This window comes from Xyrauchen texanus, chromosome 28, assembly GCF_025860055.1.
Source record: "Xyrauchen texanus isolate HMW12.3.18 chromosome 28, RBS_HiC_50CHRs, whole genome shotgun sequence".
In the NCBI taxonomy this organism is placed as follows: domain Eukaryota; kingdom Metazoa; phylum Chordata; class Actinopteri; order Cypriniformes; family Catostomidae; genus Xyrauchen; species Xyrauchen texanus.
Window position 1 is genome coordinate 41,029,001 of NC_068303.1, and position 25,085 is coordinate 41,054,085.

General features: G+C 37.7%; 1 protein-coding gene across 1 annotated transcript in view; it reads left to right on the plus strand.

Annotated features, from left to right (window-relative positions):
- Positions 1-4,077: 4,077 nt before the first annotated feature.
- akap7 (A kinase (PRKA) anchor protein 7) overlaps positions 4,078-25,085 on the plus strand; it is a 101,064-nt gene continuing 80,056 nt past the window's right edge. The window contains exons 1-4 of the mRNA XM_052095448.1: positions 4,078-4,145; positions 5,867-5,883; positions 8,820-8,951; positions 13,478-13,590. Of these exons, the coding sequence (XP_051951408.1) occupies positions 4,078-4,145; positions 5,867-5,883; positions 8,820-8,951; positions 13,478-13,590 (330 nt within the window). The remainder of the gene's footprint in view (positions 4,146-5,866; positions 5,884-8,819; positions 8,952-13,477; positions 13,591-25,085) is intronic.

Sequence of the window (25,085 nt, forward strand, 5' to 3'; positions counted from 1 at the left end):
AGTGCTGTAGGCATCACAGACAGAGACTAACGCTGAACTGAGGGCTGATGTTCGGTTGCCAAGCAATACGTGGATCATCCTAGTACCGCAGCTGCTGCTGTCGTATTCAAATGTCCCAGCTGGCTACATGCTATGAATTAAACATTTGTTATGGGCTTTCACGTGGCTTCTTTGCCTCCCTGTGCCTTCAGACAATAACACAACATTTCTCCCAAAGAGTTGCAAGATGTTTCTGTTCTTCAGATATGTTAGCGATTGCTTCAATATTCTTAGATTTATTACTGTGAATATTGAATGCTTGTTTTTGTGTCTTCAGTTGCCAGCACAGTATCAAGCGGGAAGATAAAGCTTAAGAGAGGTGAGAGTGGGCGAGTGGAGAGTGAGGAAGATGGGCATGGAAAGAAAAATGAGACAGCTCGCCCAAACTACTTTGTCTCAGTGCCAATCACCAACCCAAAGGTACGGCCTGGTGCCAAGACCTGTGCTACACATGTACACATGGCGAGTCTAATAGACTTTACAGAAGAGGATTTCAAACTTTAGACAACAAGGGGGTGCTAAGGGGTCTGGGGAAAATTTCAGAGAAAGAAATATTAATTTTTAATTAAACATTTATTAAACATAAATAAGCAAATTTTAAATCATCAGTGTTTAGTTCAGCACTCTAAAAAAATTTGGAAATCATGATAACAGTGAATATTTTGTTCTATTTAACCCTCTATGAACACATTGGAGAGAAAAGAAAAAAAATCACCATTGGCTAGTACATTTTTGTTTTTACTCACCAAACTTTAACATGATATGTGAGCTTAGTAATGCAACTGAAAAAGATTTTGAGCAAACAAGGATGGGAGTGTCCTTTTCTCTGTAGGCTTTAAGTATGTGTGTGGGTATATATGGGCATATTTACATTTAGTCATCTAGCAGATGCTTTTATCCAAAGTGACATAAGTGCTTGCAGAATAGATTTTTTTTCAGCTCGTTCTTGAATGTTGAGAAGGTAACAGCAAATCTTGTGTAGTTTGGAAGTTCGTTCCACCACAGTGGAATAGAGAAAGTGAATGATCGTGAAATAGACTTTGAGCCTCTTTGTGATGGGACCACCAGGCGTCACTCATTCATAGACTGCAGAGAGCTTGGAGCATAGACCTGAAGAAAAGAATTGAAGAGGGTGTGGTTCCATTGAAAAGCGGTTCATGAAATCCAGTGTCAAAACTTTACATTTTTTGTGGGAAGTGGGGTGACATGAGCCATTTTTGGCTGATTGAAGACCAGACATGCTGCTGCATTCTGGACCATCTGCAGTGGCTTAATTGTGTTAGCTGGAAGGCCAGCCAACAAAGTATTGGCTGGGATCACACTTAGTTCTGTCTTGGCAAGGTTGGGCTAAAGGTGTCATTCCTTCATCCAGGCCAAAATGCCAGAGATATGAGCCGAGGCAGTAGGGTCATCAGGCTAGAACGATAGGTAGAGCTGCATATCATCTGCATAGCAGTGGTAGGAAAAGCCATGTGCCTCAATGACCAGTCCGAGTGAGTTTGTGTATATTGAGAAGAGGGGTTCAAGCACTGATCCTTGAGGAACCCCAATGGTCAGCTGGTTTGTTTGGACACATCTCCACTCCAGGAGACCTTGTACAATCTGCCAGTGAGATATGACTCAAACCATCCAAGTGCAGTTTCTGTGATGCCCAGGTCAGAGTGAGTGGACAGGATGATCTTGTGGTTCACTGTGTCAAAGGCAGCAGACAAGTCAAGGAGGATGAGTATGGATTTGGAGTTCGCTCTCACCAGTTGCAGGGTTTCAGCTGCTGACAATAGTGCAGTCTCTGTTGAGTGTCCTTTTTTTTAAGCCAGACTGACGTCTGTCGAGTAGGTTGTTCTGTGAGAGAAAAGCAGACAACTGGTTGAATATGACCTTCTCAAGAGTTTTAAAGAGGAAGGGTAGGAGAGAGACCAGTTTGATTACTGTGGGGATATGTGTTGTTTTTTTAAGCAGTGGGGTTACTTGAGCCTGCTTGAATGTATTGGGAAAGTTTCCAGATGTGAGAGATGAGTTGATAATGTTTGTGAGTAAGATGGAGAGGCAGCGTGCATAAGATGGGAGGGGATGGTGTCATGTGGACGGGTGTTAGGACTGTTAGAAAGAAGCACTATGGAGACCTCAGTCTTGGAGAGAGGCGAGAAAGAGGGAAACAGAGGATTGGATGTTGGAAGAGAGTAGCTGTGGGGGTTAGGTGTAGAGAACTGGCTGCTAATATTTCACTAACTTGTCAGTAAAAAACGTGGCAAAGTCATCAGCAGTCAGAGAAGTAGTAGGATGTGGTGGAGGAGGATATATAAGAGATGAGAAAGTTGAAAATAGTTTACAGGAATCTGAAGTGTTACTGATCTTGTTCTGGTAATAATCCAGAGGAGAGAAGTGATTGATAATTACACAGGTCAGCAGGGTCTTTTGACTTGTGCCACTTTCTCTCCTGAAGGGAGTGGCATGTCATTGCCTGGAGGTAAGAGGTTAATGTTGAGCAAAAAGCGTTTGCTTCATTTTAATCAAGTGAAGTGGAATGGTTAGTGGAGGGAAGGGATGCAGAGACTATGGAAGACAAGCGGGTGAAAGAGAGCGAAGGTTGCTGCGAAAGGAGGCCATAGGTGGAGTAAGATTTAAAGAAGAAGAGAGAGAACCGGGAAACTGGATGAAGAAATGGTCAGTGATATGTAGAGGGGTAACAATTGGATTATTGGAGATACAATTACATGTAAGGATGAGATCCAGCTTTTTAACCAAAACATTGAGTCCGGCAAAGGCCGAAATGCAGTCAGCTTTGTTCTACAGTCCAACAGAGGTGGAGAGGGGCTGTGGAAAGGCAGTGCTGAGTGACCTAAGGAGTGCAAAGTCTACAGCGTGTGTAGATTTTTGCCAAATGGAATGTACTAGAAACACATATTTGGAGTAGAATAAAGAATAACTATGAGAAAAAGAGAGAAGGGGCAAAACTTAGCATAGAGTCTGGCTGATGTCGGTGTACTCACGCAGGTAGACTCGCAGGTCTTTACCTGAGATAGGTCTTCACACGAAGAGGGCTGCACACAACGCTGCTTCCGCTGCTGGTACAGCGCCTTCACTAATTAAATACTAATTGCTGTACAGATGAGTCCAGCCCACAAATTAGCAACTCAAAGTCAAAAAGAGTCAAAAGCCTGAAACTGAAGCAGGATTTCCCTAAAAAGCTCACTAATAGACAAAGATTTATCTTAATTGTCAGTGAAGTTCAGCACAATCTCCTGGCTAACAACAGCTACTAGTCCAGTGTCACAGCAAAAAACACAGCAAGCAAACAAACTACAGTTTTTGTTCCCCTCTGACAGACCAAATGCTTGTGAGTGTGTGTGTATGTGTGTGTGTGTGTGTTTGTATGCGTGTGTGTGTGCGCATGTTTATGTGATTTACGAGGACAATTTTTTATGTTACAAACTGGTAATTACAAGGTTATTATGCTATAAATGTGATTTATGAGGACATTTCTATTGTTCCCATAATTTAAATAGCTTAAAAATCATACTAAACAATGTTTTATTGAAAATGTTTAAATGCAGAATGTTTTCTGTGATGATTAGGTTTAGGGGTATGGTTAGGTTTAGGGCATAGAATATATAGTTTGTACAGTATAAAAGTCATTATGTCTATGGAATGTCCTCATAATGATAGGTAGAACAACATGTATGTGTGTGTGTGTGTGTGTGTGTGTGTGTGTGTGTGTGTGTGTGTGTGTGTGTGTGTGTGTGTGTGTGTGTGTGTGTGTGTATGTATACACACATACACACAATTAGGTATTCATGTATTCACATGATCTAAACCTAACCCTTTGTACGCTATAGTATAGTGACTCGCCTTAATCCGGGTGGCGGTGGACGAACCTCAGTTGCCTCCGTGTCTGAGACCGTCAATAGCACGCGTGGAGGCTTCATGCTATTCTCTGTGGTGTCAACGCACAACTCACCACGTTCCCCACCGAGAGCGGAAAACACGTTATAGTGACCATGAGGAGGGTTCAAGGCTCCTCGGTTCTCTATGGTCTCTATGGCTGTACAGCTGACAGAGGATTTAAAGGCATCAGACGTGCTGACACGCTTTCTCAGTCAAGAAAGGTGAGCTCACACACACACAAACACACACTCGCGCACTCACACACACACGCGCGCGCGCACTCACACACAGACACACACACTCGCGCACTCACACACACACACACACACACGTTTCCATAGCTAAATCTAAATGGACATACCTTAGACTTCTATTGTTTTTCCAGTATGAATCTGATAATATGTACTATAAACTAACTCTTACCCTATGGAATGATACAAAGTGCATCAATGCGAACTTTCTTACATTTCATTAGTGATAAAGAAAAAGTGAGAATTGTAATTATTTCTTCATCAATTCACATCATAATTCTACAAACGTTCCAAGTTTAACCCTTTAAGCTCTGAAGGTGTTTTTGATGATTTCCTGTTTCAATGTCATACACAAAATTAAAGGCATAAAACATACACAAAAAACAAGGAGTGCCAAGTGTTTGGTATTTGGTATTAGAAAAACAACCCAAAGATGTACATGTATAATTACCTATAATAGCTTTCTGTACCTCTAAGATTTGGTTACAGAGTGGCCTTTTGAAGTCCCCTAGTGGTCATTTTGGGGGAAAAAAAATTGGGGCCTCAAATTTGAAAGATTATGTTTTTTAGACATGTGGCTTTGAGACCATTGCTTATCTGGGTTGCTCAGTCACATTTTTTATATGTTTTTATATGATAAAAAAATTAATAATTCTGCACTAAACATTTCAGTTCTAATATACTTGTGCTTTTGTAATTTTTTTTACTGCAAATACTTCGGGAAAATGCTGCCCTCTTTCAGAAGATGCATACTTAATGCCTGTAGCGCAAACAGTTCGAAAACTATTTTAATTTTCATGGTTTCAGCTCCAAAAATGGAGTGCCACAAGATTATACAGAATTACTTGGAACTTGTGATTTTAGATATTAAATGTACGGGTATTTTTTGTTTCTAGATATTTGCATGGTGGTCAGGAAATGTTTAGTCAGTACTGTACAGTTATAACTAAATAAAATGAAACAAAATGAAGTGGAAACAATATGTTTTGTTGTGCCACACTTATTCTCTGTGCAGTCAAGAAGGCAGTGGTGTACATGCATAAGTGTGTTCTTGAGCAGGATGCACATCTGTCGTGAGTGCTGATACCTGTGAACACTCTTCACATCACTCTACTGGTGACACACCTGAGTACAGAGGAGCAGGTTGATCTGTAAGAACTTTCTCACACACACATCTGGTCTCTTCTCACATTGCACTTTTGAGTACGACCCATGGTACAATTACATCATTAACTTCATTTTGATTGGTCAGTCATAGCATTCTGGGATCAAAAATTGTTATACTGTAAAATGAGCGTTAAACTGTATAATGGACTGTCCTAGACAACAGATATGTTGTATAGTTGTCCTCAATACTCTTTTATTAATTTTTTTACTCTCTTAAAGGATTGGCAAAAGATGAATTTCTGTTCACTGAATGATTATTCGATACATCGCTGTCGGTTATGGGGTGAGACGTGTCCTCACCACTTTTTGAAATCTCCAGTTCTTGAGTTGGAGTTTCTATTTCATCTGTGTGTGTGTTTTGACTGGCGATCCTGAACCGAATGTGTTATTTTGAATGTTATGATCAGTGTTCGTTGCGGTTAGTGTCGTTTAGTGTCAGCAGGTTTGCCACAGCTCACCGTATGTGTGTATGTAGTGTGTGTTGTCTTTTTCTCTTTCTCTCCCTCTCTCTTAATCACTCTCAGGTGTGTGTGGTATCCAGGTGAGCTGATTGTTGATGGGGCGCACCGGTGCGCAGTGTGATTCCTCCCTATAGTAAACTGTGTTTCATGGTTGGGTTGTGTGACGGTTGTTTGTGAACTTTGTCATCTTGTTTATGGGAATGACTGTTGATTGAAACAGGAAATATAAAATAATCTTTTACTGTGCATAACATCATTAATATTCATGAGTTTCACAGCACTGCCCCTCACAGTATCATTTTCTGTACAGTTTATTTTTATTTTGAACTAACTTTGTGTTAACTTCACTTTAAACTGATTATTCCAGCTGTTACAAAGGTGATGGGCCTACAGGACTATATTAGCAGAATATCTTGGGATATGCGTGCATTTTTCATTCATGTTTACACTTAACAAATAAAAAAAAGTGTCCTTATTTTTTTATCGTTTAGTCATTTGCCGGTTCTAAATGTGAATCTTAGGAACATTTAGAATATGTTGATGTGTTTAATAGACAATGTCTTGGTGCTCTGGAGATATACATTTTGTTACTTATTTTTTTATTATGCAATATATATATATATATATATATATATATATATATATATATATATATATATATATATATAGGTAAATCAGTAGCAAAATGGTTACTATGTGGTTCCTGTGGAGATGCAGATTGGTTTGTAATTTGATAGTGAGCTAGTTAAGGCACTATTACTTTCTTGTTGCAAAAAACTCCCTAAAATCGTGTTTTTATTGTGTCACAAAGCTGAAAACAGAAACTGTTCTCATTTTCCAAGATAAATATCTAAACATCTTTAAACAAAATGAATTTACTTTAAAATTTAAACTGCATAAAATATTAAGACTTATTTTCAAGAGAGTTTATCTTTTTTTATATATAATTTATTCTTTAAAGAAGAGTTGGAATATATTTCATGAGTTACATGGACAACTTTTATGCTACGTTTAGGTGCTTTTTGTCATTTTGCAGCTCACATTCACTTTCATTATACAGAAAGTGTGGCCAGAATATTCTTCAAAAATGCAACTTTTGTGTTCCATTATAGAAAGCCATATGGGTTTGGAACAACATGAGGGTGAGTAAATGACACACATTTTTATTTTTGGATGAACTGTTTAAAGGATGTTTAAATATTTTTACTGGACTACAAGACAAAAATTCAGATGAAAGAAAGGATGTTTTTGCGGTGCACTGATGCACATGTCCATTACTCATAAGCCCGTTTATCAGTCCAATGACGGTCTCCAATAATACGGGTGATGATCTCTGCGTGTTACTGTCTTTCTTGTTACGCAACACAACAAGATTAAATGAAATACATTTTCTCTTATGTATTACCTCGTTATTTCATCTGACTCCATAAATGAAAAAGGTTTTTAATGATATCTGAGTATCATTAAAAGTGAGCGAATGTTTGATTATTCCTTTAACTCTTTAATTGTACTTTACCCGTTTCGATTAAGAAACTATGTCGCTTTGAGGTCCTCGCGTGTTTTCTCTACACCGCGGGTCTCACGATCACAAGCGCATCAGGTTTGGATCATCAAACAGAGGTAATTGCTATATACCTGAGATCGGTCACGTTCACGTTCACACAATCAAAGATACTTCAGTATAGCCCCATGGAATTGCACACACTTGAATGTAACTTAACGTTTTCTTCAGTAGAGGTCACGGCCACTATTACAGATGTAAGTTGACCAACATAACTTCTCTTGTAATAGCTTTGGATTGGCCATGCGTGGTTTCCCACGTACACTTATCTGGAGAAACATCAAATTAAAACAGAGGTAAGACACCCAGATTTAGATTGGTCAAGCAGCGTTTGCTGTTCTAAACGGAAATTCCCTTTTTGTCTTTGCAAACCAAGTACACTTGAATCAATGCCAAATATTAGTCGTCACTAATCTGACGCAGACTTGCGGTAACATACGAATCGTTTAATCTGTTTGAGAAACACAATGTCAGAGTCAGTCAGAATAAAATCAAATGTTGACAATTTATTGATCAGGTAACATAATCAATTCATCAATTCCAATTAGACATTGATAAGTCAAAGTTAGACATTTTATCAAAATATAAGAAATTCGAATTGCAATCACCTGAAATAAACTACACACAGTAAACTGTTTGGGATCGTCTGATTACAGAGAGCCCTGAGCAATGTGTCGCCTTTCCTTAAATACCCAGATAATTCAATATGCTAACCAAATGGTGGTTGGTGTCTGTCATTATAATTAGATTTTGGTCCCCTGTTGAAGGGGTTCCTGTAGATTTACATACAGGGGGTATGGAGGATCTGGGGGAGGGCACACCTTTAAGGGGCACACCACAGTTCTCATATTTTATTACTTCTTTTTGCTTTTCATTATGGCTGGGAAGATGAGACCAGTTTACCAGGCGCACTGAGACACTTTAAATGATACCAAACATGTTATAGTTACTTTTTGTACACACTTCACATTGCATAGGTTTTTAGTGAGCTTTAAGTGAGGACGAGGAGTGAGATGAAGAGACTTTAGAAGGGAGGTGTTAGCTGCACAGTTTGTTGCATCTCGGATGTTGCTGTTACATCCGCAAGAGAGAGTTCAGATGTTAATTCTCATGAGAGCCTTTTGTTTTCTCGAGGAGTAGCCCAGACTCACTGGCACCTGCCTTACACTCACAATTACATCTCTTACAGCTACATAACTATTCATCTCCATCCACACTGGTAATTATAAGGTGCTGTCACTGTCATTATCTGTTATTAAACGTAACAGAATGATATTGTGTGGTTCTATGATTCATAGAACACAAATAATTATTTCTGAACATGCAAAACTTGCATAACTGGATAGCTGTGACTTCCTCCTGGATTACGCTTTTACGTGTGTGTGTGTGTGTGTGTGTGTGTGTGTGTGTGTGTGTGTGTGTGTGTGTGTGTGTGTGTGCGCGCTGCATCAACACAATCAGATCTGGAGTCTCTGCTGGCCGGCAGGAGTCTGATTCTGCCCTTCTGTGCAGTGGGACACTCCAAACAGGAAGTGGTGTTTGCTCAGATTGCAGGAGAACTTCTGAGCACAATCACATTAGTGGCAGGTACATCACTCCTCCTCTCTACATTACAGACATAGGGCGAATTCCAGTTGAAAGTGATCGTCCCTATGCTCTACTCACTACAAAGGACAAAGCTCTTGATGTGGGTTCTCTAAAGAGAGCATGGCATTACAGTTTGAATGTACCCTTCACCAAAATTCTTGTAAAAGGGCCCTTAATGAAAAAAGAAAGACTCTTCGAGTGGCGTCCCATTCCCGGCACAAAAATGCATTTTGGAAAATGCCCATACAATCATCGAGCACTTTATTAGGTACACCTGTACATCTACTCATTCATGCGATTACCTAATCAGCCAATCCTGTGGCAGCAGTGTAGTTCATAAAATCATGTGATCTCAGTGATTTGGACTGTGGCATGATTGTTGGTGCCAGATGGGCTATTTTTAATTTTTTTCCTTTTCATTTTAATTTTATCCCTTTTTCTCCCTAATTTTGGAATGCCCAATTCGCACTACTTAGTAGGTCCTCATGGTGGTGTGGATATTCGCCTCAATCCGGGTGGTGGAGGATAAGTCTCCGTTGCCTCCGCTTCTGAGACCATCAATCCGTGCATCTTATCACGTGACTCGTTGTGCATGACACCGCCAAGACTAACAGCATGTGGAGGCTCATGCTATTCTCCACGATCCACACACAAATCACCACACGCCCCATTGAGAGAACCACTAATCACCACCACGAGGAGGTTACCCCATGTGACTCTACCCTCCCTAGCAACTGGGCCAATTTGGTTGCTTAGGAGACCTGGCTGGAGTCACTCAGCACACCCTGGATTCAAACTCTTAACTCCATGTGTGATAGTCAGCGTCAGTACTCGCTGAGATACACAGACCCCCTGCAGATGGGTTAGTTTGAGTATTTCTGTAACTGCTGATCTCCTAGAATTTCCTCCAAATTAGTTCTGCACAATTAATCATATCGCAATCGCAATGTCAGTATGTGCGATTATATTAAATAAATAAGTGCATGTGTGGATGTGACATCCCACTCTCTCTGAGAGCTGTTTGCCCATTTTTACACCGCTAATATTAAGATGAGCAGTCAGTCTCCTCCGTTTAGGGAGTCTCACGTGTGGTCATGTCATTCGAGTTTCTAGTCGTGGAAGAGACCCAATCTGAGCGGGAGATTTAAAGTATATATATATATATATATATATATATATATATATATATATATATATATTTATATATTGTGGCAGGGCGGAGGGCGGGCCGGGTCGTGATCATACACCAGGTCCCGTATTAGGCTAATTATGCCTCCGTGAGGTTTAAAGGCTGACTGCAGAGGGCCGTGCGGGAGAGAGAGATCGTTAGCGGACAACGATCTCTCTCTCCTGCACAATACTCTGCAGTCGACCCTTAAACCTCAGAGGTTTCTGACGACAACTGGTGACGCATCCATTTATAGCCTGGCCTCAGGTGCATCTAATGATTACATCAACCGAGGCTATAAATTCCCCATAGCGCTTAGCAAAAGCACAGCATCTCGTTCCACTTTTTTTAGGTTGTAATGGAGAATAAATAAAAAATACCTTGTTGAGTTTGTTTGCTGTGTCAGCCATGAAACACAGAGGGGATCATAACTGAACACAACAGTCTGGTTTGAGTAGAAAAAAAATCTCTTATAAGATGTTTTAATGTTTAAACACAGACCAACCGTGAGCTCTGGGGGTGTTAATGGATGGTGTATGCTTCTGAATCCATCAGTCCATGTTATCTCATTTTCATTTAGACATATGTTTTTGTATTTATTAATGCAAAGAACACAGGGAACACACTTGACCAGACTTGACAAACTACCTTGGAAGAAAAAAACTCGGAAGGACGTAGAACGCATCTATTGGGAGCTTTCAGATGTGCTGTGATTGTCCCGCAATTAACAGTCACAGCACATTTGAATCCGGTGAGAGAACTACTGTAACATTCTGGAGCAGGACAAACCCAAGAGCGGAGATCACAGTTCCAAAATATGTATTAACAAAGTCAATGATGCGCCACTGCACAGACAGTAGTGTGTTTGTCATGGAAATCAGGAGGAGCTTGGCAGAATCCTCGGTTGAAGCTTGGCGAAGAGTAGGGTGTCCAGCAATCAATGCGAGCAACAGCTGATCTGTAGATTCCCGGCACACAGGCAGAGATTGGAATTCTTTGTGGATTGCCAGGCTAAACTCAGCGAAGAGTGGAAGGCAAACCACAACATGAACAACACGGGCAACCCAACAATGTCACAAGACAGGACCACCTAAACGAGGAGAGCGAGGTTAATACTCAACAGAGAATAATAATCCGGCAGAGAAACATGAGGGCTTTATGTAGGAAGTGCAATCAGGCTGAAACGGGTGTAGCTCGACAAGTAATCAGTGGCATGATCGGTGCCACTCTGAGAACAATGAACGTTTCCATGAAAACATTGATCATGCCAGTCGAGTGTGCCTGTGAAACATGAGGGAGAGAAAATAACAAAACAAACCTGTGGGTTTACCAGAACCGTGACAAGTACTGACATTGAAATATCAGTGACAGCATTAATATCATCACACCAGTAAGGTTTTGCAGGACTAGTGACACGTTAAAAGAATGAAGTCCATAAACTCTAATTTCTTCCATGTGTTTATTTCTATATTCAAATTATACCCAACAAAACAATAAATGATGACGTCAGACTTTCACGAGCTTACAGAGGGAAACTATTGAGGGAAAACTTCCTTCGTCTGCCAAAGTGGTTAGATTTAAAGGTTTACATGGATCATTTTCTTCTATTTAACAGATTATTTTAGGTCTTCACCATCACTTTCAATCATGAAAATTTCAGTCCGATCAGTAAATGTTTTTCATTTCGATTGAGTTATCAGTCGGATCATTAACGGGTTATAATAGGTTGCATGTAAATGTAGGCATTCATCATTAAATAAAGATCAGTTCCTCACACAAAGTCATCACACAACATCAAATGATTCAAAATGTGTAAAAAAAAAAAAATTTGTTTCAATAAATGGTCCAGGTGGAATTTTGGAAAGAATAATTTCAAGAAAAGGTATTGTGTCAAGAATAATGTTTTTATCATATAACACTTTGAAAGCTGGTGTATGTAATCTTTGCTAAAAGTGTAACGCTGTGGTTCAGTAATGAAATTATAATATATGTAATAATGTAATAATATTATATGAATGAAAGTTTGGGTCTGGAACAAGGGTAAAACATGTATAAAACAAGTATTTGAAAAGTACACCACATAAATTATTAAGAGACTAGTTTCCCAGACTGTTTTAATGTGACTTTTGTAGAGCAAAAATTATCATGTTAAAATATTATAATTGTAATACAAATTTACCCTGTGGGACTTGAAAGTGCCTGAAGTTGAAGAAATACACAGTTTTAAGTTAAATTAGTGCTGGGTAATAGTCCCTTCAATTTTTTAATCCCCATACTGTACTCTTTGTGCAACACTACAATGAGAGTAAATCACTCACATGTGCCACCAAATTTCATGCTATGCGACTAAAAACATCTGTGATTGGCCACTGGCTGGTAAATGTTGAGCTTTGAAGAAGTTCAGCAGTGAGAACCTTTCTCTGTTAGTAAAAGTTTGGTTTGACTTGTTCCGTGTAATATGTGTCCAAAGACGAGATCCACACAATCCATTTGTCATTGAATAATGTCTCTTTTAATATTCTTTCAACTGTAGGTTGTTGATTAAAAATAACAACAAAAATAGGAAAACTTAACTCCAATCTAACACACTCAGTCGCTTGCTGAGCTGATGCTATTCTTAAAGAGACAGTAGCGGTTTAGCACGTGTTCTACATATCAATGTAAATACTTGTAAATTGTACAAATTATGCATGTAAACCATAAACATGTAACAAAATATGCAATATATGTCATTTCAAGACATCATTTATTGATGGAATACATGAACATGGACACCAGTAAGATTTTGCAGGGTTTTGCATGGACATGTAAATTAATGATAAAATACAAATTTGTAAAATCAATATTTTCATAATGAACCAAGTTAAAAGGTCCACTGTATAATTAACTGCATTAGTTGAGAGAGAACTTATTTCATATCTAAGCAAAATAGACATTATAACTGAAATATACCCATATGAATCGATATCAAATCAGATTGAAAGCTTGTGAACTGTAATCGAATCGAGAAATCTGTATACATACCCAGACATGGCCAAAATAATTCAGTAATAATATTGTAGCATTTATGTTTGCATTCAGACATATGTAAAAAAAATATTTATATTGGAAATCCATTGTGAACATGTAACAACAAATTCATGCATTAAATATATAATATAATAACAGTAATGTACTGAGTGATAAGTCTGCTAATGTCATCAAACCAAACAATACCTCTCTCTCTCTATGTGTGTGTATTGATTAAGTTCTTGTCTTACATCGAGGACGAGTGGAATACTCTAAGTTCTGTCTGTGAGAGGCTGTAAATAGACTATCCCAGGATGCATCTGTCTAATGTTTAAGTCTCTCCACCCAGAGATGGGGAGGAAGGCATTTGAGGAGAGGGGCATTGTGTCAGGAGATGACAAAGCATTCAAACCTCATCTGACGTTTCTGAAACACTCTCAAGCACCCAAACTACGAAAGCAGGTCAGTGTGCTTTTATTTTTGATCAAAAGGCGAATCTATTTTAAGTGCACTATGGCAAGCTAAACCTATAGTCTTTTAATATGAAACTTGCTTTCTCTTTCGTGTTTGTTGACATAAACAGCTTTCTAATGACTATCTAATGATAGTTGTTTTTTTAGAACTATCGGTTCTAAACATCTATAACAATAGTTGTCTATACATATATTTATATATTGTTTTTATTATTATTATTTCTTAGTGCTCCTCTGTGGAGGATTCCACAGTTGAAGCAATTTGGTTCTACAGAATAAAAGCAGGCTCTTGAGGTGAAATAAAAACAATTATTGACCTACAATATTCATCCATATTTTTATTTTCACTTGAATGCAAATTTGGTTATTTTTATTAGATAATCACATGCCCTGTCAGCACAGGGCATGTGTGTTGTCTCCAACATATGTATATATAGTCAAGTCAATTTTTATTTGAATAGCACATTTTATGTAGTTTCAAAGCAGCTTTACAGAAAATGAAACTGAAATATCTTTAAAATCTTAGAGTCATCATAGTGTAGTTTTATTAAATATGATTGTGAATTGTGTATTAAAAATTAAATAATAATTGTATTAATAACCCCAGTGAGCAAGCTAAAGGTGACTGTGGCAAGGAACACAAAACTGCATAAGATGTTGTTTAATGGAGAAAAATAACCTTGGGAGAAACCAGACTCACTGTGAGGGCCAGTTCCCCTCTGACTAACATCATGAATATAATGACATTATTACTTATGTATAGTGCAAGTCATGGTTTAAAATGATTAAACTAAGTGTTGAGGGTCAGTGTTTAAACAAAGATTTTGTTTGAACTGTAAGATTAATGACTAATGTCTTTGAACTCCATCCTTGATTAACTGCAGAAGTTCACATAATTTGTCCTTTGTTAGTTGGCTGATGAAGGGATTTGTTGGCAATTAATTGATAGTCCATCATTAGACCAAGGTGATGCAGGCAGAGTTCAGTTAGGTGCATCGAAGCTCAACTGGCCGGTAATTTTGGTGAGGTCCATCTTAAGTCCAAGGTTCAGACAATGACATATGAAGTATCCCATGTCTTATGGTTGGAGTTGGTTTCTGGTTTTTGCAGACCTAACTAAAGCAGCCTAAATGTGAGTTGAAGGATAAATTAGGTGTATGTCTGGCTAAATCCATTTACATTTATGCATTTGGCAGACACTTTTATCCAAAGCAACTTACAGTGCACTTATTACAGGGACAATCCCCCCGGAACAACCTGGAGTTAAATGCCTTGCTCAAGGACACAATGGTGGTAGCCATGGGGCTTGAACCAGCATCCTTCTGAATACCAGTTATGTGCTTAGACCACTACACCACCACCACTCATAAATCTAGTCTAGACTTAAACTCAGTGAGTGTGTCTGCATCTTGAACAGTGTTAGGGAGACTATTCCATAGTTCAAGAGCCAAATATGAAAAGGATCTACCTGCATTTGTGGATTTTGATATTCTAGGAACTATTAACAGTTCAGAATTTTGCGATCATAATGAAAGTGATGGAATATAGCGTGGTAGAAGATCACTTAATTACTGTGGAGTTAGACCATCCAAAGCTTTGTACGTAGTTAACAGAATTTTTAAATCAATAAGAAATTTAACAGGTAGCCAATGTAATCACGATAAAATGGGGCTAATATTATCATATTTGTTGGTTCTCGTTAGCATTCTGGCTGCAGTATTTTTAACCAATTGAAGTTTATTTATTGATCTTGCTGGACATCCTTCCAGTAATGCATTACAATAATCTAGTCTTGAGAGTGTTATGATATATCGTGTCAAATGCAGCACTAAGATCTAAAATCACTAGAAGAGAAATGCAGCCGCGATCAGTTGATAAAAGCAAGTCATTTGTAACTCTGATAAGTGCAGTCTCTGTACTGTGATGAGGCCTAAATCCTGTTTGAAATTCTTCATATATACTATTTATCTGTAGAAATGAACATAGTTGGGAGAACACTACCTTTTCTAGTATTTTCAACATAAAAGGGAGATTTGAAATCAGTCTATAATTAGCCAATTTTCCAAGATCAATTTCTGACTTCTTAATAAGCTATTTACTTATAATAATTACAGGTCCTTCTCAAAAAATTCGCATATTGTGATAAAGGTCATTATTTTCCATAATGTAATGATAAAAATTTAACTTTCATATATTTTAGATTCATTGCACACCAACTGAAATATTTCAGGTCTTTTATTGTTTTAATACTGATGATTTTGGCATACAGCTCATGAAAACCCAAAATTCCTATCTCAAAAAATTAGCATATTTCATCCGACCAATAAAAGAAGTGTTTTTAATACCAAAAAAAAAGTCAACCTTCAAATTATTATGTTCAGTTATGCACTCAATACTTGGTTGGGAATCCTTTTGCAGAAATGACTGCTTCAATGCGGCGTGGCATGGAGGCAATCAGCCTGTGGCACTGCTGAGGTGTTATGGAGGCCCAGGATGCTTCGATAGCGGCCTTAAGCTCATCCAGAGTGTTGGGTCTTGCGTCTCTCAACTTTCTCTTCACAATATCCCACAGATTCTCTATGGGGTTCAGGTCAGGAGAGTTGGCAGGCCAATTGAGCACAGTAATACCATGGTCAGTAAACCATTTACCAGTGGTTTTGGCACTGTGAGCAGGTGCCAGGTCGTGCTGAAAAATGAAATCTTCATCTCCATAAAGCTTTTCAGCAGATGGAAGCATGAAGTGCTCCAAAATCTCCTGATAGCTAGCTGCATTGACCCTGCCCTTGATAAAACACAGTGGACCAACACCAGCAACTGACATGGCACCCCAGACCATCACTGACTGTGGGTACTTGACACTGGACTTCAGGCATTTTGGCATTTCCTTCTCCCCAGTCTTCCTCCTTGGCACCTTACTCTGGCACCTTGATTTCCGAATGACATGCAAAATTTGCTTTCATCCGAAAAAAGTACTTTGGACCACTGAGCAACAGTCCAGTGCTGCTTCTCTGTAGCCCAGGTCAGGCGCTTCTGCCGCTGTTTCTGGTTCAAAAGTGGCTTGACCTGGGGAATGCGGGGATGTTTCTACTCCAGATTCAGTCCACTGCTTCCGCAGGTCCCTCAAGGTCTGGAATCGGTCCTTCTCCACAATCTTCCTCAGGGTCCGGTCACCTCTTCACGTTGTGCAGCGTTTTTTGCCACACTTTTGCCTTCCCACAGACTTCCCACTGAGGTGCCTTGATACAGCACTCTGGGAACAGCCTATTTATTCAGAAATTTCTTTCTGTGTCTTACCCTCTTGCTTGAGGGTGTCAATGATGGCCTTCTGGACAGCAGTCAGGTCGGCAGTCTTACCCATGATTGCGGTTTTGAGTAATGAAACAGGCTGGAAGTTTTTAAAAGCCTCAGGAATCTTTTGCAGGTGTTTAGAGTTAATTAGTTGATTCAGATGATTAGGTTAATAGCTTGTTTAGAGACCCTTTTCATGATATGCTAATTTTTTGAGATAGGAATTTTGGGTTTTCATGAGCTGTATGCCAAAATCATCAGTATTAAAACAATAAAAGACCTGAAATATTTCTGTTGGTGTGCAATGAATCTAAAATATATGAAAGTTTAATTTTTATCATTACATTATGGAAAATAATGACCTTTATCACAATATGCTAATTTTTTGAGAAGGACCTGTATATAACTGCCATTTTAAAGTTTCTTGGGACATGTCCTAAGGAAAGCGACAAGTTAATAATATTAAGAAGAGGTTCTGAAATGACAGGAGATACCTCTTTTAAGAGCTTAGTTGGTATTGGATCTAACATACATGTTGTGGCTTTTGATGTCCCAATAAGTTTCGTTAGCTCTTCATGACTTATGACAGTGAAGGATTTAAGTTGCACGTGAGGAAAATTATGAGACACTGTTTTCTGAGGTACTGTGATAGATGATTGCATAAATCCAATTTTATTTCTGATTTTATTTTTATCTGTAAAGAAATTCATGAAGTCATTACTCTTGTGCTGTGACGTAATATCTGGTTCTGTTAAGGCTTTATTCCTAACCAATTTAGCCACAGTACTTAATAAACACTTATTGTTGTGGTTATTTTCTATGAGTTTGCTAAAATATGCTGACCTGACAGCTTTTAGTGCCTGTCTGTAGCTACAGACACTATCCTTCAAGCACCGTGAAATACCTCTAATTTTGTATTCTTCCACATGCACTCCATTTGCCGAGCTTCTCTCTTGAGAGAATGAGTGTGATCATTGTACCATGGTGCAGGGCTTTTTTATTTAATTTTCTTTAATCAAAGGGGGCGACACTATCGAGGGTGCTAGAGAAGACTGTATTTATATTATTGTTATTTCATCAAAATCCTCTAGACTTTGGGGCTAAGTGAGTGTATGTGATAGATCTGGAACATTATTAGTGAAGCTATCTTTAGTGGTCTTTATAGTTCTACCTGAATGATAGCATGGTGTTGATTGAGAAACATTATCTGATCGCAGCATAGAAGAGATGAGGTAATCTGAGATATCATCACTCTGCGGTACAATTTCTATAGTATCAACATCAACTATGTATGACATAATTAAATCTAGCATATGATTATGGCGATGAGTTGGCCTGTCACATTTTGTCTGACTCCAAGAGAGTTGAGAATATTGATAAATGTTAATCCCAATGTTCATTATCTATGTGAATGTTGATATCACCAAAAATTAAAGCTCTATCTACAGTAACTACTAGATCTGATAAAAAATTTGCAAATTCACCAAGAAAATCAGAATAAGACCCGGGTGATCTATTCACTGTAGCAAGGGTAAAAGATGACAGAGATTTTATATTTATATCTGACAGTCGCACATTAAGCATTATTAGTTCAGACAACTTAAACTTATACCCTGTCCTCTGAGTAACATCAAATATGTCACTGTAAATTGCAGCTACACCTCCTCCTCAACCCTTCAGAGTAGATTCATTTAAACTAATTTATTCATCCGGTTTAATCCAGGTGCAGGGGTGGAAAGAGTACTGAAAAATCTTTAGTTTTTTTTTATCATTTTGTGTGAGTATCGTAAAAGTAGCTGTCCTAAAAACTACTCAAGTAAGAGTAAAAGAGTAGCTAATTTAAAAGTACTCATGAGTAGTGAGTGTTGAGTACCGAGTTGCAAAACCTATGCCTCATAATAATGAACACTGTATGCCAACTTTTAAAATACATCACTTATCTATGATAAATACTACATGAATCTGATCCCAAAAAATAAATGAGAGACATGATAACAGAAATGAAAAGATGAAAAAGTTATTCTCAATACACTGATCACCATTTTAAATCGTAATGTATGAAACAATTACCTTAAAATCACTTTATGTGTAGGATCAAATTTCCCTTTATGCTGACAGAGCGTTATTGTTGTGCATAAAACCTGTTCAAACAATGCAAAGAATGCAAATAAATGCTAAATAAGCAGGATCACTTGGCACATCATGTCCTGCACAATAGAGGAGGTAGAAGGCATGGGAAAAGTTGTTTGGTACAGGGGCTACATCACGCTTAAAAAGGAATAATTCACCCAAAAATTAAAACCACTGGAGTATTCATTTTATGCTGCTTTTATATGCTTTTTGGAGCATCACTATTTTGGCACCCCTTCACTTACATTGAATGGACAGAGCTGAAATATTCTTCTAAAATAGACAGATGGCATGAGGGTGAGTAAATGATGAGAGAATTTTCATTTTTGTGTGAATTATTTCTTTAAACAGCACATGGGGGACACATTGTTTCCACATTGATTTAGTTCTTGTATCTTTTAAGCCCAGAAAGAGTTGTGTTCTCATTCTAATGTATGATGCACAGTTTTCTGAAGTTTGTGACTGGTTGAATGTTCTGCTGAAGTATTGCTCTACAAATGATGATAAATTTCTATCTTTATAAAGGGTAATCATAATGATAAATTATTTTATCATCTCTAATTTCCTGGTAATTTATTATACCAATTAACACACTCTCTACATCAGGGGTCAGTATTATTAAAAACATATTATTACTGTTTTATTCTATTACATTAATTCTTCTAAAGCTACTAAAATTATTCGGCCACAAGTAGTGAGTGCTTTTCTCATTTCCTTGTTAGATTAATAGTATTTATATGACATTGCGAGTACAAGCTGCTGAAATTGGATTCCTCAGAAGGGTGGCAGGCTTCTCCTTAGAGATAGGGTGAGGAGCTCAGTCATCCGTGAGGAGCTCGGAGTAGAGCCGCTGCTCCTTTGCGTCAAAAGGAGTCAGTTGAGGTAGTTTGGGCATCTGGTAAGGATGCCCCCTGGCCGCCTCCTTAGGGAGGTGTTTCAGGCACGTCCAGCTGGGAGGAGGCCTCGGGGAAGACCCAGGATTAGGTGGAGAGATTACATCTCCACACTGGCCTGGGAACGCCTCGGGGTCCCCCAGTCAGAGCTGGTTAATGTGGCTCGGGATAGGGACGTTTGGGGCCAAGTGTATTTGATCATTTAGGCGTCCATTAGCACACAAACATTAGCCACCTGTCAATCAAAGAGCACACAGCGACAGATGTCAGGAAATAAAAAGTCAATCGTTTATATTTTATCTAGATCAACCAATCAGTGGTGCTCTTGCCATCACAAATGATGTAATGAACACCCCTGGTCTAGATGTAGAACATTGGCTAAATATAGATAATTACTCAAAATGTACCTTCAATATCGAAAAATTTTCTCTCTCTCTTTTTTTTTCACATAAACTTCTAGATCATTTTATTGATAACATTGCATTAATCTCTCACAGAAGCCCAATAATCTCAGTGATAGATAAAAAATGATAGAGTTAAATTACACGCTACGTTATAGACACAGAATCTAGTAAGCAGAAATATGAAATTTACCTTGATATGTGTCACATATTCCCTGTTGTCTTTAGTTTTTGTTTTGACATTCTTGTTTAGATTCCTGTTTCCTGTGTTAGTTTTGTAATCCTTGTATTTTTATTCCTTGATTGATTCCCCCTGATTGATTCTGATTCCCTGATTGTTTCCCCAGGTGTTCCTTGTTTTCCCATGTGTATTTAAGCCCTTATTTTCCCGTTTCCTTAGTCAGTTTTTGCATGTTTTGTCATGTTCTGTGCCTGGTCTCCTGCGTTTTGTTATATTCTGTGTAACTTCGTTCATCTTTTGTTTGCATTAAATCTGCACTTAGATCCTCATTCATTGCCTGCCTCGTCACAATATGTTTCTTCAAATTAGAGGTAGGATTAATGCTGATATCTGGCTTGAGCAAGTTAAACTCACATGACATGATCATGCAATTGGCCTTTTTCACAGCAAAAATCCCTTTCAGGTGCAGCTGTGATGTTCAGGTGTTGAACTGTGCTTGAGGCATCCTCCACATCCATAATAGTTGGTGCCCAATCTACAGCTGCTGTTCAAGTTTTTTAGGTGTGATTTGATTTGATGGGAGTCACAAGACTCTCCCTAGCCAATCATGTTGATAGATAAAAATAAAATCAGGACAGGGAAGTAGCAAACACAGAAGGTAGGAAAATAGCGCTGTAAAAGCACTTAACAGTTACAGCACTTAAAATTTACTGAAGTAAAAGTATAAAAAATTAAAAATACTTAAAGTACTATTCTTGGAAAAAAAGTGGTAAATTACAGTAACATTACTGTATTAACATTACATTAGAGTATTTGTAATTTGTTACATTACACCCCTGGGTTTCATTCAAACAGAGAACATCCAAATTATGATCTATAATAATTTAATTAATAATTAGTGCTTTGGTTGCAAGAGATCTAATGTGTAGTAGCCTTACCTTTATATGATGTTTATCTTAATTTCTTTCTAGATTATTTAGTGAGGGTATTGTGTTTGGTAGTTCAGGGAACAGAAACATTCTCTATGAGATATCTAGGTGATACAGTCTCCATGTGTTGTAGTTTATGTGACGTCTCAAGGCAGCTAGCAAACGTTCGGATTAGCTAGTTTGTCTGCTTCCTGACATGTGCCCCAGTTTGTGAAATACTATCACTATTAAGACAAGAGAGGAGAGCGGCACCTTCCCTGGCTTCTTTAATGCATCCGTGCTGTGCGTTATTAGAATTAAAGTGCTCTATTGTTGTTTTTTGATCAACAATTGACTGTAAAGAACATAAAGGATATTAAAAGAGACATTATTCAATGAAAAATGGATTGTGTGGATCTCGTCTTTGGATACACATTACACGGAACAAGTCAAATTAAACTTCTACTCTCAACATGCTGCTTTTCAACACTGTACTACAAGTTACTTGCTGCAGTCAAAATAAGTGTACAGGCATATTTTTAGAAGTATTACATTATTTGTACACTCATCCTTTTACAAACAATAGCCTATGTGCTGCGCTGGTGGAGAAGTGGTCCTGTTATTCATATCAGAATCAGAATTCCTTTTTTTTGTGTGTGTCTCATCTGTTTATGTGAAATACTTTATCAAGATCGAGAATGCATAACCTCTTATCAATAAAATTAAATCAATATAAACTTAGATTATATGTGATTATATAACTGGAACTATAATAAATGATTAAGAAAGATATTAGATGTTACAAATAACAAAACAGAAGAATTAATTTGGAATTTTGTGGCATTTTTGCCCTGATTGATTTTTATTTTATCAGCATCATGATTTTATGTTACATTTACAGAATATATAAGGGAAAGTGGAAAGTGTCTAACCTTTGGCCTTTACTAATTCATTTTAAATAGCCCTGATTTGTAAAAATGTGCCAATTGTTTTTGTTTTGCCATTTAATAAAGGACTTATGAAGAACTCCTTGATTAATCTTTAAGGTGTGGCTGAAGAGATACTTGCACCTGAAATGATGCCAATTTCCTCAATCTGTTCAGTGAGACAGACAGTGAGGGGTTTGGCCTGAATCTGCTGTTATAATACCACTCATCACTTCACCACAATCACATTACACACACATAACACACTGCTTTAACCAGCTCATAATTCACTGCTCCAGCAGTGGACCGGATATATTTCAAGATGCTTTCACTGTCATGTGTTTTTGACTGTAGACTGTGTAGTTAGTTATAGTTTTTGGAGAAAATTGCCCCCAAACGTGAGCAAAATCTGAAAGAACCTTCCTTTGGGGAAAATTGCAGACATCATAAATTGGAAATTTGATTAATAAATAAAGCAAATACTGTTGTTGTTTTTTATTTCAATATTTAAAAATTTATTTTTAATAGCTTTATTATCTTCCCTGAGGTCCACTGATAATGTTAAAGTTTTTTTGCATTAAAATATTCAGAATTTAGTCATATATGATCATTTTCCACCCTGTCTCTGGCCCTCTGTCTGAAACGCTCTGTTTCAAGTGTATCTGTCTGCATCCAGCAAGAATACAAGGAACACCCACTAAACGTATCGCCCCCTTGGATCATAAGTGATTCTACTGGCTACAAGAACTTTTTTAATCCTATGCAATTGTTGTTTGACTCATATTCTCTAAACTCTTTAAATATGACAAAATATAACTTTTATGTTTTGTGTCACATATATTATTAAACAGAAGATTTAAATGGTAAACTGAACTTACTTGTTTAATGTGAATTTTGTGGACGTGCTCTTTACTCTATTCATGCTTGTTCAATAATAAAAATATATAAAAAAAAGGTAAGATTCTCTGTAAAATTTTCTCCAATTATCTTACAAGCTTAACGGTAAGCCTATTAGCTTAGCATAACGCAAACTTCTCCTCTTCACTTTCTTAAAATTTCTCTTCACTGTCGCCACCTAGTGATATGGCAGGATGATTTAATTCCAAATAATTTTAATTTGTGGTATATTTAATGCTTTTACAAGCTTTTCATTTTTTAAATGTTTCTGTTATGGTTAGGTTTAGAGTTATAGATAGGTGTAGGTGTATGGTTGCTGCGGTACTCCACAAATAAACAGAACAAACCTTGTATGAATATGGCAACCAACTGTTCCAAGACTTCAGGATTTCGCTGGTTATTTGGAGAGGGCGTTACTTGTGTGTGTGCCGTATCACAGACAGACCCCTCTACTCGGTTTTGGGATAAGCATGTCCTTTAAACAACATAAACGCCCACTGTTATGATTGCTAACAGCGTGCAGTCCCTCAAATTCAGACATTTTTGAAACTCATTCTGAAGAGAATGAACAAGCTCCACAACATTCCAAAACTAAATTTCAGGGGTTACACATAATGCATTGCATCCGAATATATTGAACTGTTCATCTCAAGCACAACAGTTAACACTCACACCCTGTCTACACCAGATATACTACAAGTGGCATTTTTTGCAGCTTGATATCTATAAATGCTTTTATTGCATTGGGGATTAAGTTTTCAGTTCTGTAATTTACAGTATGTTTTTATTTACATTTACATTTATGCATTTGGCAGACGCTTTTATAGACTTACAGTGCACTTATTACAGGGACAATCCCCCCCGGAGCAATCTGGAGTTAAGTGTGTTGCTCAAGGACACAATGGTGGTGGCTGTGGGGATCGAACCAGCAACCTTCTGATTACCAGTTCAGTGCTTTAGCCCACTACACCACCATCACTCCTTATATAGTAGAAAGACCTCTTATATATCAAAAGATCAAGAAAAATTTGATTCCTCATGACATGACCCCTTTGATTCTAAAAATGCCAAAAGTTTTCTTTTAGGGGTCGGGTTAGGGTTTTGGATCTAAAGTAATTAGGCGTTTCTTCAACTTGGGGCAATTTTAGCACTGTCGTCTTCTAGAAAGTAAAGTCTTGATAAAACATGTTTCACACTCTCACTAGTTTATTTAATGTGTCTATTAACAGTGTGCAACAGTGTGTACATGAATCACTGGAGATTATTGTCATTTGTGTCATTTCCAGCACATCTCAAATTCTGTCTTGTGTTTAATAGAATTCTGGGTAACACTTTATATTACAGTAACTACACAGTATAAAATATTTGTAAAGCATTTGTTTATGGTTAATTGATCATTAATAAATGATTAGTCCTACATTAATATATTAATAAGCAACATATAAATGGTATGTTATTTGTTTTTATTCACTTTAGTTAAACAAATGGAATCACTGCGCTCTACAGGGTGTGTAATCCACAAAATTTTTTAGACAGTTTCATAATCAAGATGATCCCCACTCCTCTTTCTCAAGTTCTTCTATTTGATTCATATGTCACAGTTCTCACTTCTTCAGTGTGTCATGTTGTTCTACAACTGCACAGAGTTTTTATTTTTAAGTCTGATGGAGCATCAACCTCTAATGGCAGGTAATGGGAACACTCAACAATCACGATTCTCTTATGAATTACTCAACAAGCTCGTTAATTAGACAAAACATGTAATATTAATACAATCATATAAGATGCAAACACACAATTCACCCCATCACAGTAAATGAGCCACTGTAAAATCATCAATACATCAACACATATCATTAT